Source organism: Talpa occidentalis, unplaced genomic scaffold (assembly GCF_014898055.3).
Source record: "Talpa occidentalis isolate TD23 unplaced genomic scaffold, MPIMG_talOcc4v2.1 talOcc4.16, whole genome shotgun sequence".
Taxonomy (NCBI): Eukaryota; Metazoa; Chordata; class Mammalia; order Eulipotyphla; family Talpidae; genus Talpa; species Talpa occidentalis.
The window spans coordinates 76,432,279-76,447,278 of NW_023601653.1; the positions used below are offsets into that span (position 1 = coordinate 76,432,279).

General features: G+C 38.6%; 1 protein-coding gene across 1 annotated transcript; it reads left to right on the forward strand.

Annotated features, from left to right (window-relative positions):
- Nucleotides 1–1,611: 1,611 nt before the first annotated feature.
- On the forward strand, nucleotides 1,612–14,014 carry LOC119247065 (alpha-globin transcription factor CP2-like). The gene is made up of 10 exons (XM_037513280.2): nucleotides 1,612–1,772; nucleotides 3,217–3,293; nucleotides 4,206–4,311; nucleotides 7,040–7,146; nucleotides 7,870–8,022; nucleotides 9,576–9,686; nucleotides 10,015–10,103; nucleotides 12,169–12,217; nucleotides 12,619–12,712; nucleotides 13,890–14,014. The coding sequence occupies exons 2-10, from the start codon at nucleotides 3,237–3,239 to the stop codon at nucleotides 13,997–13,999; spliced, it is 876 nt and encodes a 291-aa protein (XP_037369177.2). The 5' UTR covers nucleotides 1,612–1,772; nucleotides 3,217–3,236; the 3' UTR covers nucleotides 14,000–14,014.
- Nucleotides 14,015–15,000: the final 986 nt, after the last annotated feature.

The following is a 15,000-nucleotide window of genomic DNA, read 5'->3' on the forward strand; positions in this document are numbered from 1 at the left end:
CTGAAATACACTGCTGAGGGGAACAGCAGAGGACAGGAGAGGTCTTCTATGCCAGCCATTGTGGGTTAGCTCCCTGGCCAGGTCGAACTCAGGCTGTGGCCATGATAGTGCTGAGACTTAACAACACTAGCAACCAGGGAGGCCCCAAATTTATATATATTTAAATGCACACATTTCAGCTGTACAATTATAACCATGAAATCCACACACCCAATAAAGTACTAGCTGTTTTTATCTCCTGAGAGAGTTCCCTTTCATACCTTTCAAATCAATCCTTGCCCTTCCAGGAAGCCTGTTGTTGGAATTCCTTTGTTTTACTGAGTAGTTTTGTGCATGCATCCTCTTAATCAAGAACATTAGATTCTTTTTACTTTTTGCTTTTATGCTATGAATATTCATGTACAAGTCTTTGGGTGGACTTATGTGTTCTTTTCTCTTGGCTAAATACCTATAAGAAGAATTTCTAGGTTGATGGGAAAAATGCATGTTTACTTTTCTAAGAACCTGCCAAACTTTTTCTAAAGTGGTTGTGTCATTTTACATTCCTACTGGCAAAGGATGAGAATGTCCTGGTTGCTCCTGATCCTTATCAACATTTAGGTTGTCATTCTCTTTAATTTTAGCTGGTCTAGTGTGCAGCTATACATATTCTATTAAAATACATTTTATTTTGAGACTTTTATGGCATGTCTTGAGATAATTGGAAATACCCTTTAATTTGGTGCATCTCTTTAAGATCCTTTTAACATTTGGTTTGGGATAAATACCGATCATGACTATAGGACTCTAAGGCCCAGGACAGTCTTTCCCACTGATGGCTAGAGTTTGGCTTTCCCTGGCTAGAGCTGAAGAGAAAAAGTTATTGGTAACCCTGTACATCCATTTGAATATCTTATGATTTCCCAAGTATTTTCTCATATAGCCACTCTTGACTGCAAATGGGGTTCCCATTGTTCCCATTCTTCATTATAAATGAAGACGCAAGAGGTTGCTTAAGGTTTTGGTGACCAAAATCTAGAACTTCTAACTTGGTCCACTACTTTCACAGAATGAGTAGCACAGTACTAGAATTCATTCATTATGTCTCTTTGGTTTGCAGGCTTAGATAAACTGATAAGGGTATATGAATCTTTTTCTCAGAGGAGGTAACTGATAGTGATCTCTTATTATCAGTTGTATTAACAGAATATAATCTGACCTTGAAATATATAGTCATTGATTTGTATTTTTTCATGTGGCTTTTAGAAATTCTTGACTCTAGTTCTTAAATCAGCTGATGTGGTTATGAAGATATTATGGTTGGTACCTTTCAGAGAAAAAATACATCACTGAGTGACCTAAATTAACATTTTAGAACTCTGCATATAATGCGCAAAGCCCTTTTAGGAACTCTGGTCTGATTCCAAAAAAACTTCTCTGTTTGAACATTTAGGTTTTTTTTGAGCAGTGAGTAACTGTCATTGCCTACATTGTTGTGGTCAAGGGATTATCAGAGCAGGTAATCTGAACTAGAGTAATGTTTATAGTTTTCCAAAGCAGACCGAAGTTAAATACTTAAACAACAAATCTGCTCTTGCACTATTGTCAGATGTTAATGTGAAGTCATTTGTTTTATTTCAGTGATGTCCTCGCATTGCCCATTTTCAAGCAAGAAGAGTCAAGTTTGCCTCCTGATAATGAGAATAAAATCCTACCTTTTCAATATGTGCTTTGTGCTGCTACCTCGCCAGCAGTGAAATTACATGATGAAACCCTAACATATCTCAATCAAGGTTAGCTGCTTCCTTATTCATTAGTATTATTGCAAACATGTGGGTTCATGATCCTTTATTAGGTTCCCCAATATGTAAAACTGCATATTTCTTTTTTTTTTTTTAAAGATCTATTTATTTATTTATTTGTTTGTTTGTTTGTTTGTTTATTTATACAAGCACTGGGTAAAGTCAGAAGCGCAGGAAGGTAAGAGAATTCACCAGAACCAGAGCAGGGAACAGAACAGACAGTCCAACGAAATACACTGCTGGGGGGGCGGCAGGAGAGGTCTGTGCACCATGTGGGACCCTCGCCAGCGGCTAGGGATCAAACTGGCGCTGCAGAGGCTGTGGGCAGCTTTGCAGTCCAGCGCTCAACCGCTGCACCACCAGGGGAGGCCCAAAACTGCATATTTCTAGTGTGCCTGTTAAAATTGAAACCTTACTTCAGAGATTTGAGTCTTAATATCACATTTGTTATATATTTTTTTAAAGATTTATTTATTTATGCATACAAGAGCTGGGGTACAGGCCAGAGATGCGGGGGATGAAAGGATTCACCAGAGACAGAGCGGGGAACAGAACAGACAGACTGACAGAAATACATTGCTGAGGGGAGCAGCAGGCGAGACAGGAGAGGTCTGCTGTGCCATGTGTGTTGCTCCCTGGCCGGCCGGGAATCAAACTCGTGCTTCAGAGGCTGTGGACTGCCCCATAGTGCGGCGCTCTATCCCTTGCGCCACCAAGGAGGCCCACATTTGATATATGTTACTTGCTTCCTTTGTCTATCTGTCCATTTTAGTTCCTCTTTCTTTCTAATCCACATCTCTTAGATACCTCCATTGGTTACTTTACTTATTTATTTATTTATTTATTAAGATTTATTTATTTATTTATGCAAGCACTGTGTACAGTCAGAAGCGTGGAAGGGTTGGAGAATTCACCAGAGGGTAGAGCGGAGCAGGCAGATTTACTGAAATACACTGCTGAGGGGAGCAGTGGGCAGCAGGAGAGGTCTGCTGCTCCATGTGGGACCCTCGCCAGTGGCCAGGGATTGAACCGGCGCTGTAGAGGCTGCGGGCAGCTTCGCAGCCCAGCGTTCAACCGCTGTGCCACCAGGGGAGGCCCCCACTATTGGTTACTATCTGAGAAGTATTACCTTATCCAGCTCTGTTATTTACCATTTGTGTGGATTTGAAAAAATTGTTTAAACTCTTATGTTTCAGTTTTCCTATCTATAAAAATGAGATTGTATAACTTTCAGGGAGTTGTATCAATTATATAATATAATGTATGAAAATGATTATTAGCATGGTACCTAGCATATAGTAAAGGATTACAGTTGCTGTTACTAATACTAATAATATTTTACCCTTGCATATTCTACCAAATGAATTTTATTCTTTTTGTATCTTGCAAAGTTAATTTGTGATGAATATAATATGTCATTATATTTTTCTTCTAGGACAGTCCTATGAAATTCGAATGCTAGATAATAGGAAACTTGGAGAACTTCCAGAAATTAATGGCAAGTTAGTGAAGGTAAAGGAAAATGAGCACAGTATTCCTCTGCACAATATCCTTTCACTGACCCTTTTTGGATACTATTCTTTTGCTAAAAAAAAAAAAAGAGATACCAAGGAACTTGGTGTTACTGCTCACCTGTCACAACTTGCTGGCACTGTGGTGAACTGATGTGTTATTTCTTTGGGATTAGAGTGAGCCTCTCTAGTCACATGGATATTTCAGAGCTATAGAAACAGGCGGCTTACCAACCCATGTCGGGGTAGTCTCTTGGCTCAGTGAAGTGGTTTTTTTTTTTCTTTTTTTCAGGTAGAATCAAGTAACTTCTTTCCAGTGGTAGCTCCAGCTACCATTGATGAATAACTGTTTTTTTAATCTAGACTTACAGTCATGATTTTAAAAATTCACAACACAGTTGGAACAGAGTTTAGTTAGCAGATATAAAAGAGGAATAGGAGGGATATTAATAGGTACCTCTACAAAGTAAGTAACCAAAGAAAAGTTGATGGATACAGCCCATACCTGCTTTCAGTATTTACATGTTGTATGGTGAGTTAACAAGCAGGGGACTTGGTAAGTGTTCAATACATATGAAAAGCTGAGCTGGATATTATTACATGGAAACAGAAGCATGTAGAAATGTTTCTAATAGGCATCCCTATGCCTAGTTACCATCAGGATTAATGTTTAAGCCAAATTTTAAATACAGTACCAGTTAACTATAACTGAGCAATTAAAAAGTTTACCTGGAAATAGAGCTTGATCTGATATATATTTTTTTTTTTTGATATGGTATGGTTTTAGAGTAAAAACATCTTAAGAAAAATGGTTTCAGATTGTGTCTAGGAACCAACAGAGTAATTCCTGCTGGTTTCCCTTTGTCAGCACTGACTTTTTAAGAGATTCTATTGTCTTATTGCTTCTTTTTAGAGTATATTCCGAGTAGTTTTCCATGACAGACGGCTACAGTACACAGAACACCAGCAACTGGAGGGCTGGAGATGGAACCGACCCGGAGACAGGATCCTTGACATAGGTAAGATAAGAGAATCTGTTGCCCAAGATATGCCTATAACTGTGGATTGAAAATTGGTTTTTCTTACTTGATGTTGTGATTCACAGTGCTGTAGAGGTTCAGATAACATGAATATGGAAGTGGTTATTGACTAAGCATAAAAAATTAACGGTTTGATGAATCAGAGTTGAAGTTAGGGGCCTCCCCTGGTGGTGCAGGCGGTTGAGCGCAGCGCTGTGAAACTGTCCACAGCCTCTGCAGCGCTGGTTCAATCCCGGCCGGCCTGCGAGGGTCCCACATGGCATGGCAGACCTCTCCTTCCGCCCGCTGCTCCCTCAGCAGTGTATTTTGACATTCTGCCTGTTCTGCTCCCTGCTCTGTCTGGTGAATCTTCTCACCCTCCCACGCATCTGGCCTGTATCCCTGTTCTTGTATAAAATAAATAAATCTTTTTTTAAAAAAAAAATTGAAGTTAGAAGTGTAAACAATTAAAATTCATAAAAATTGTACCCATTACTGCAGGGTGATATTTTAGTTTATTTTTTTTGCATTTAGCTGTAAAATATGCTTAACGTAAAATTCACCATTTTAACAGTTTTTAAGTAATACAGTCCAGTAGCATAAAGTACATTCACATCACTACCATCACTACCATCCTTTCAGTAAACTCTTTGTTCCTTAAACTATAGCTCCCTATTCCCTCCTCTTCCAACCCCCTACTTTTTTGTTTGAATTTGACTCCTCTAGGTAATTCATGTAAGTGAAATAATCCATTTTTGTCTTGTGATTGACTTATTTTACTTACCATAAGGGGCAAGCATGTGTCAGAAATTCTTGCGTGTGTCAGAAATTCAAATCATTTGACCAAATATGTGGGGATAGATTCTGGGGTCTCTATTTCATTGATCTTCATGACTATCTTTATGAAATACCACACTATTTTGCTAACTGCAATTTTGTAGAACCAGGAAAAAAGAGATCTCCAACTTTTTTTTTTTTCCAAAATTGTTTTGGCTATTCAAGACTTCATTTATTTTTTAAAGGAGAGGCAACTTTATTTTTTAATAACCTTTTTTTTTAGATTTATTTATTTGTACAAGCACTGGGTACAGTCAGATGTGCGGGGAGGGGGGGGCAGGTGAGAGGATTCACCAGAGACAGAGCGGGGAACAGAACAGGCAGACTGACAGCGGCAGGAGAGGTCTGCGCGCCATGTGGGACCCTCTCCGGTAGCTGGGGATTGAACCAGCGCTGCAGAGGCTGCAGGCAGCTTTGCAGCCCAGTGCTCAACCGCTGAGCCACTGGGGAGGCCCTATTCAAGACTTCATATTTTGTTTTGAGTAATATGTAAAAGGGCCAGTTTTTTTCTCATTATGCTGAAAGTTATTTTATTTTACTAGAAGGCCAGATTAATAGTGTGTCTTGGGCCTCCCCGGTGGCGCAGCGGTTGAGCACTGGGTTGCGAAGCTGCCCGCGGCCTCTGCGGCGCCGGTTCGATCCCCGGCTGCTCCCCGGCACCAGCGAGGTCCCACATGGCGCGCAGACCTCTCCTGCCGCCCGCTGCTCCCCTCAGCAGTGTACTTCGGTCCTTCTGCCTGCTCTGCTCCCCGCTCTGGCTCTGGTGAATTCTCTCACCCTCCCGCACTTCTGACTGTACCCAGTGCATGTATAAACAAAAACAAACAAACAAATAAATAAATAAATAAATAAATAAACATGCCTCTATAAAAAAAAAAAAAAAAATAGTGTGTCTTACCAAAAGAGATCTGTGATTAGAATCTGTCTCTTGTTTGAGGTCAGGATTTTTCCCTACTTGGCTTCACAGAGTAGAATTTTATTTTTCTCAAATCATAGGGAGTAGGGGAAGGATTTTTTACACAGATTTAGCTGTTCTTTATGAATGTGCTTTAAATTTGGTATCTGTGTCTTCGATCTCCTATCGGTTATTACCTCCTATTGGACTATAGAGTTGTTATAAATAGCTACCACCAGGTTTATCTGAGAAAACAGTGGTTCTCATATAGATGTCCATTTGATAAATTGACTTCAGGATGAATCCAATTAATTAACACTGTGAAGGGGGACCCACTTACTGCTTTCTTGCTTGAATCATTGAAACTACAATAGTAGTTTAGTTGTAGCATAGTTACAATAATAAGTATTATCAACCTGGCTTTATCTTTCCAGTTTCAATATGAATAGACGTCAAGGGATGCTATTTCAAAATATGTCATGTGAAATGGAAAGCAGAGTTCTAAAGTACATTCATTTTTGCTTCCCTCTTGAATATAAGATATGTCATTCCTTTTTAAGGTTATTTGATGACTGTACAAGTTAGCATCAATCCTTATGTTAAATTTTCCCCACTTCTATTTGTGATACAGTGCCTTCTGTCTTTTTCAGATACTCTTTATCCTTCTACAGCAATCCTTTCAGTGTACTTCTGCAGCAACACTAATCTTAAAACTAAGTGAAGCAGATTATAAATTAAAATTTTCATGAGTTAGTGTGAAGATTTAATCTATCTTTAAGTAGAATATTGGCAAATCAATGGGAAGCTGTTTCTAAATTAGCTTAAATTTTAAAATTTAGCTCTAATCAAACCACTTTCTTTGGCAGAAGAGGTTTGTTTAGGGTGTGATACACAAAAGTCTTGGTAAACAGGGACTGATAATATGGGAATCCATGTTTCCTTATTTAAACACAGTAGCCTTCAAAGTTGTTCAATACTTACAATTTTGTTTCTCAGATATCCCCATGTCTGTGGGTATAATCGATCCGAGAGCTAATCCAACACAACTAAACACAGTGGAGTTCCTGTGGGACCCTGCAAAAAGGACATCTGTATTTATTCAGGTAAGGCATTGCAGATGAGGTTAAGTTGTGAAGAGCATCTCTACTACCAGTTTATTTCTTGAAGGATAAAACATGTTAAATTTCAAATCTTACAGGGTTCCAACCTATCAAGTGCAGGCTTCTCAACATATATCTGAAAGTCATGAGGAGTTTCTGAATTGCTCTCTCCAATTTATTTTTGTTTCCAAAAATATTTGCTAATAGCAGCATAGTATTTTATTCTTTGGGTGTCCTGTAATTTACCTAATGCTTTTTTAGCATCTAGGTTGTTCTGATTTTTCACTATAATCCATGAAGCTATTTTGAACATCTGCATATTTAGAATTTAATTCACATAGCTGGGGATTATGTCCTTTGGGTAGAGTCCTTGAAAATGGTGTCTCCTCTTTCTAAAATTTTCTTTAAAGCTCAGGAGACTTTTATTAACCGAATTTCTTTTATGTTTACTCTGTAGTCTCTGAAACAGTTAATGAATTAATTCTTCACAGCAGCTTTTGTTAGCACTAGAGCTATACATTTACTTTACTACATTTGTAAATCATTTAAATTTTCCCCTTTTTTTCTGTTAGCATGCAAACTCATCATGATCAAGGAGAGAATAAAAGCTTTTTTTGTAGGTGTTTATAATGCATTTTAAAGTTTTCGTTGTTAGTAATTGCTCACAAAATGTTGCCGGCCGGTTTGGCCACCAGTCCTGAGCACTGGGTGCTATGCTCTCTCCAGGTGCACTGCATCAGCACGGAGTTCACCATGAGGAAACATGGTGGGGAAAAGGGAGTGCCTTTCCGAGTACAGATTGATACCTTCAAGGAGAATGAGAATGGGGAATATACTGAGCACTTACACTCAGCCAGCTGCCAGATCAAAGTCTTCAAGGTATTTCCTGGGCATTGTCTTGACACTTGGACCTTTTCCCTCATCTTTCATTTTTACTGCTAAACACCAAGTCAGAAATTTCACTCGTCATTTTTCAAAAACTATGAAAACTGAGGCCTCCCCTGGAGGTGCAGAGGTTGAGCACTGGGTTGCGAGGCTGCCCACAGCTTCTGCAGCGCCAGTTCAATCCCCGGCCACTGGCAAGGGTCCCACACACACACAAAAAAAACAAAAACAAAACTGTGAAAACTCAACCTAAGCTGAATCATTGAAGGAACTACTGAGATACCTGGTAAAGAGATTTAACCAGGCTTGGTTATAGGAGAAGAGGAAAAAGGAGCTAGAAACAAAAACATGGATTTTCATTAAAATTTCTTTTTCCTTTTAAAAAAAAGATTTATTTATTTATGCAAGAACTGGGGTACAGGCCAGGTGTGCGGGAGGGTGAGAGGATTCACTGGAGACAGAGTGGGGAACAGAACAGGCAGACTAACCGAAATACACTGTTGAGGGGAGCAGTGGGCGAGATAGGAGAGGTCTGTAGCGCCATGTGGGCATCTCCCTGGTCGGCTGGGATTGAGCCCACACCACAGAGGCTGTGGACAGCTTCACAGCACATCGCTCCACCACCACCTGTGCCAGGGAGACCCACATTAAAATTTCTTAAAGCCTATTGAAGTTAAAAGCTTTTGTAAAAGCTCACAAAAATTATGGAAAGCTGACAGCTTTGGTTACATTCATACTTAATTATTTCTCTATGTTCCTTATTTTTATCATGTGGATAGATATATTTTCATTGCAAAAGATTTATTAATACAAAAGTATCCAAAGCATGACACCTTTCACACTGTTACCCTGACCCCCAGACTTTTTCCCAGAAACAACCACTGTGGTAATTTAGTATGCATCCCTTATTCCCCTTCTGTGCTTTTTTATATACATGTGCATAGATATACAGATGTTTTCTTTTCTTTGAAATACAAGTGGGATTTTATTCTATGGATTGTCTTGAGGCTTGCTTTTTTCATTTAACTGTGCTTTGAAGATCTTTCCTTACCAGTAGCTATAAATTTCTTCTTCCACTCTATCAAACTCTTAAATTTCTGTTTTCAAAATGAAAATGATGTGGGCCTCCCCGGTGGTGCAGCGGTTGAGCACTGGGTTGCGAAGCTGCCCGCAGCCTCTGCAGTGCCGGTTTGATCCCCAGCTGCTCCGCGGCCACCAGAGGAGGGTCCCACATGGCGCACAGACCTCTCCTGCCACCTGCTGCTCCCCTCAACAGTGTACTTCGGTCCTTCTGCCTGCTCTGCTCCCCGCTCTGGCTCTGGTGAATTCTCTCACCCTCCCGTGCTTCTGACTGTACCCAGTGCTTGTATGTATGTATGTATGTATACATAAATAAATAAATAAAATTTTTAAAAAATGAAAATGATGCATCTTGTCTTTATGTGATGTGTACACATATTTTTCTTTCACATGTAAGTTTTCAGGAGTAATATTGTTGGGTCAAAGGGTGAATACTTGAATTTAAACTAAAATATTTCTCATTTTAGCCCAAAGGTGCAGACAGAAAGCAAAAAACAGATAGGGAGAAAATGGAGAAACGAACTCCTCACGAAAAGGAGAAATATCAACCTTCCTATGAGACAACTATACTCACAGAGGTAAAAAGCATTCCCTTGGTGGTAATTTCAACCAGTGCTTTTTATTCTTGAAAGAAAAATACAGTCATTTTGCAATATAGAGATATATCAAATCAATATATTATGAACCTACAACTAACACAATGTTATATGTCAATTATATTTCAATTTTAAAAAAATCACATCTCACCTAGACAGAATTTTGTCTTGATTATATATTCTATCAGCTGTGGGTGCCTCAGAGGAATTAAGATTTACTAGTCAAGATGTACTATTCTAGTTACAATGTTTTGGTAGAATGTAAGGGTCAAACATACTTTTCAGTGTTTCAATTCTCTTTTGTTTTTAGTGTTCTCCATGGCCTGAGATCACATATGTCAATAATTCCCCATCACCTGGATTTAATAGTTCCCATAGCAGTTTTTCTCTTGGAGAAGGGTAAGTCTGGGAAATGTGTTTGACCTAAATATGTATTCTTTCATTGCCGCTCCATTCACAAGATCTTACCAAGTCACTGTATATTTCTATATAATGTTTTTTTCTTTGTACATTTATTTTATTTATTTATGCATACAAGCACTGGGGTATAGGCCAGAGGTACAGGGGGTGAGAGGATTGACTCGGGACAGAATGGGAAGCAGAACAGGCAGATCTACTGAAATACAGTGTTGAGGGGAGCAGTAGGGGAGACAGGAGAGGTCTGCTGCGCCATGTGGGCCAGCTCCCTGCCTGGGATTGAACTTATGCCACAGTGACTGGTGATAGCTTGATAATGCTGAGACTTTAACCCCTGCTCCACCAGGGGGGCCCTCTGTATAAAGTCTTTGATGGCTTTCTATATTAACTGAGAGTTGGATTATCTTCAGGAGAAACTGAAAATTTTTTTATGTAACCCTTTCTCCACCTCCTTCTTTTTTTCTCCCATTAAAATACAGTATTTATGGTCAGTTTTTAGTGATTCATGGACTGATTTTCTGGGCTTTTCACTTCTCCCTATTTGCCACTAACCTGTTTGCTGCTAACTATTTCACTTTCTGATCATAATTTCACTGGAGGAGTGGTCATTGGGAATGGAAACAGTTATATAAATACTGAAACCTGTTTTGTTATTTATTAAAAGTGATCCTAATACCTAGTTATTACAAATCTTTGATAATTGGGGAAAGAGTGTTAAAGATGATAGCTAACATGAAATCTTACAATTATCTATGGGGGGTGCAGTTAATTTAGCCTTATTGTCTTTTATTTTCATAAATAATTACAAATTGGTATAGCTACCTACTCCAGTTACAATAAATTGATTTAGCATTTAATACGTATTCCAAAGAGGCCATATTGAAATTTGAAATAGGCTACTAAATTTGTGAGTATATTGGTTGGTTGTAGTGTTTGTTTTTGAAGCTATATATATGTTCTATGTTCAACTACCTAAAGTATTTAATTAATTTAGGTAAAATAAATATTCAAAATGTAACAATTAAGAATAAAATAGAAGATGTAGAAAGAATAGATAACTAGGGCCCTGAAATAAGTAGATTATTTAATTTGAGTGCTGAATTTGAATTTTGCAACTACGGCAGAAAAGAAGAAAAAGGGTTATTTTGAAAGAAAAAAAAATCTTGCCACCCACCTGGAGTATGCAGTTTACTTACAGGCAATTTTAAACCAATGTTGCATTTGAGTCCTGTTTTAAAATTTTATCTCTTCTCCTTGTCGTGGCATCATTAATAGGATGAAATTTTGGTTTCAGAAAATAAGTACTCATTACTGAGGCTACCAGAAAGGGAAGGCTGGGGGCTTGGTAGCCCAGTGGACTGGGATAAAGGTTTATCAGTGCTTTGGCGGTGAGCATGGTGTGATAATACCATGAAAACATTCATTTGTAGGGGTGTAGCCTGTACCCTAAAACATACAGTGTAACTAATTAATATTAACTCAATAAATATCATTTAAAAAAAACTATACACCAGGGGAGAGAGGCAGTCTGTAGACCAAAGGAAAGTATGAGGGAAAACCATGGGCATGGCAATAGCCCTTGGATCACAACTTAGGCAGTACTAATTTCTGAAGCAGCTTTTAAAATAATTACTGTGTTTTTTATTATAAAAGTATGTGAGCATATTGCAGTGCGTAAATTTTCTAATTTCCTGTGTTACTGATTATTTTTATACTCTTATTTTGGTTTTCATTCTAATAAATTTCTTCTGTTAAATATTCCATATGCCATTTATCTCATCAGTCCCAACTTACTGAAACGTTGATTTTGTTCAATTTCTCCAATAATAAAAAATACCACAAATAACACAGTTTGTTCCCCTCCCCTAAATAAAGTTTTTATATCAGATGAACAATAATAGAAGTATTGGGTCTAAGAGTTCTTATGAGAGAGCATAGATTCTTTTCAATCTCTAGCTTTAGATGTACAAGGGGGATGGAGAATGAGATGATGATGAACCCTAGTGTGTATCATGGACTCATCCTTTCATTTTAAATGTTTCTTTAGAAATGGTTCACCAAACCACCAGCCAGAGCCACCCCCTCCAGTCACAGATGTAAGTCTGAAGTTAAATGTCAGTTATTTGCAATGTCTAATAATATTTTGATGACTGTCCAATTTAGTAGAAATGCCCAACTTTGAGGAAGTATTACTTGTTCATTCATTAAACATTTGTTGAATATTGACTGTGAACCAGATACTACGCTAGGGACTAAAGACAGGAAACAAGTAATCAGGACACTGGCATTTAAGGAGCTGACAGTCCAGAGGGGAAAATAAAGATGTGGAATTCCAAGGACAGCTTGCATGGTCAGAGAAGACTGAGGGGGTATAAACAAATGACTTTCAGGCAAACTAGGCCTATTTGAGTGTGGGTATGTTTGGCTGTGTTACCTAATGATGTGAGAGAAAATTCTATATAGTCACCAAAAATAAAAAATGTTTTCTCTCTTTCAGAACCTCTTGCCAACAACCACACCTCAGGAAGCTCAACAGTGGTTGCATCGAAACCGGTTTTCTACCTTCACAAGGCTTTTTACAAACTTCTCAGGTTAAATTTACTTCTTTGCTCCTATCCCCAGCACAGGATATTCCTTGATATTCTAGGGCTTTCTGTCATTCACGTGAAAGGGGGGGCGGGGGGGTGTGTGTGTATGTGAGAGAGAGAGACATCTTACTGAAATTTTCTTTTCTTGAATATTTTATTTATTTTTGCATAGAACTGGGGTGCAGGCCAGAGGTGCGGGGGTGGGGGTGAAATGAGAGGATTCACCTAAGACAGAGTGGGGAGCAGAATAGGCAGATTGACTGAAATACACTGCTGAGGGGAGCAGCGGGCGAGATAGGAGGGGTCTGCTGCGCCATATGTGGGTTAGCTTCCTGGCCGGGGATCGAACTCAGACTATTGCAGTGGGCCTTCAAGATGGTAGCGCTGAGACCTAACCCTTATGCCACCAGGGAGGCCCTTAGTGAAATTTCCTGATTAAATGAGTGTCACAGAACTCTTTATACTTTCTCACCAGCTGCAACTGCTACAAAATACTTTAAAAAAAAAAAAGACCTCTTAGTTTAAATTCATTTTGATTAAAATACTTATTCTATATAACACTTAAGAATGTGTATTTCATATAATATTTAGTAAGGAACATTTTCAGGTATTCTGAAATTTTCCCTTGTTATCACATTCTGTTCTATTTGTACATTGACTTTTATTTAGCTCCTTCTGTATACTCTATGTGGTTGGTTGGAATACACAAATGGAATGATGTAGTTCCTGATCAGTCATCATCTAATATTAAAAAAAAATCCAAATCAAATCAAAATATCACTGCCCCAAAAGGTAAATGAGTAGTTGTAATACAGTAGGGAACACGTGTGATGTGTAAGTTGAATCTTGAATGATGAGGCGGGATCTGTTTGTCAGATAGTGGAAGGATAGTTTAGACAGGAGAACAGCTTACTCGTTAAGAAGACATCAGAATGGTGAAATAATAGGGTTAAGTGCAGTAGTTAATTTGAATGGAAATTGAGATGAGAAAGGATGCAGGGACCAGGACACTGCGCGGGGTGGGGGGGGGTGGGGGGGTAGGGAGGAAAGGCCTTATACACCATGCAGAAGAGTATGGGCTGTAACCTACTAGTAATGGGTGTCCTTGAAGTAGATCCCATTTTAATAATCATTAACAAAGAGAATCTTTGCCTTTATCACCCATTTTTCTATTTTCTAGGAGCAGATTTATTGAAACTAACTAGAGATGATGTAATTCAGATCTGTGGTCCTGCGGATGGAATCAGACTTTTTAATGCATTAAAAGGCCGGTATGTAATTAGTGTCTAAAATACCAATGAGGTTGGATTTCACATGGAGCTCTTCATAATATTCTTTGCATAGCTAAGTTCATCTTGTCAAAGCATTCTTTTTGAATGCCAGTCTGTACCAAATGAGCAAAGATAAAAAATATCCTTTCCTACATTTGATTCAAGGCATTCCCCATGATATCCCATTTTTCATTTCCAGGTAGTTTTTTCATTCAATAAACATTTAAAAAATATTCAATAAACATTCTTTTTTTTTTCTTTGTTTTTTTTTTTTTTTTGGTGGGACACTTGCCGGCGGCCAGGGAACAAACCGGCACTGCAGAAGCTGCTGGCAGCCTCGCAGCCCAGTGCTCAACTGCTGCGCCACCAGGGGAGGCCCAATAAATATTCTTTTGTGAGCCACGAACTACTATAGGCTTAGGGGATGCAATTGTGAGCAAAAAAGACAGGGTACCCATTATTGTGGAGTTTTCTTTATAATGGGGAGAAAGACAAAAATATAAACAGTGTTTTGGGTAGTGATAGGTGCTTTGAAGGAAAACAAAACAAAAATAAGGTTGTGGTTTATTGAGTACACTGAATATAGTCAGGAAAGACCTCTGAGGAGGGGGGTACTTAAACTGAATTATGAGAACGATTGGAATATGGGGTTATGTGAAGTGTGTCCTGGGCAGAACAATGGTACAAAGGCCCAGAGTCAGTTTTAACTGGAGAAGGGTCATTCTTAAATTTGCATAGAAATTGTTTAAGTGTCTACTTACAAATATTACCTGTAATACAGAATGCTTTGTAGTTCCTACTTGTGATTTACAATTTCAAATAGGTAGTCGTAATATTGATGACAAACACATATAGGTCAGTGCCATAGAATCGCATCAATGACTAAATAATGAAACATTGCGAAGTGTGTATATTTGTGTATATCACAAATACTGAATCAGGTTGGCTGTAATCTTAGAAAGTTTGAAGGAAAATGGTGAATTTCAGGGGTTGACTGGGGGATTGGAGAATAAATTCTGT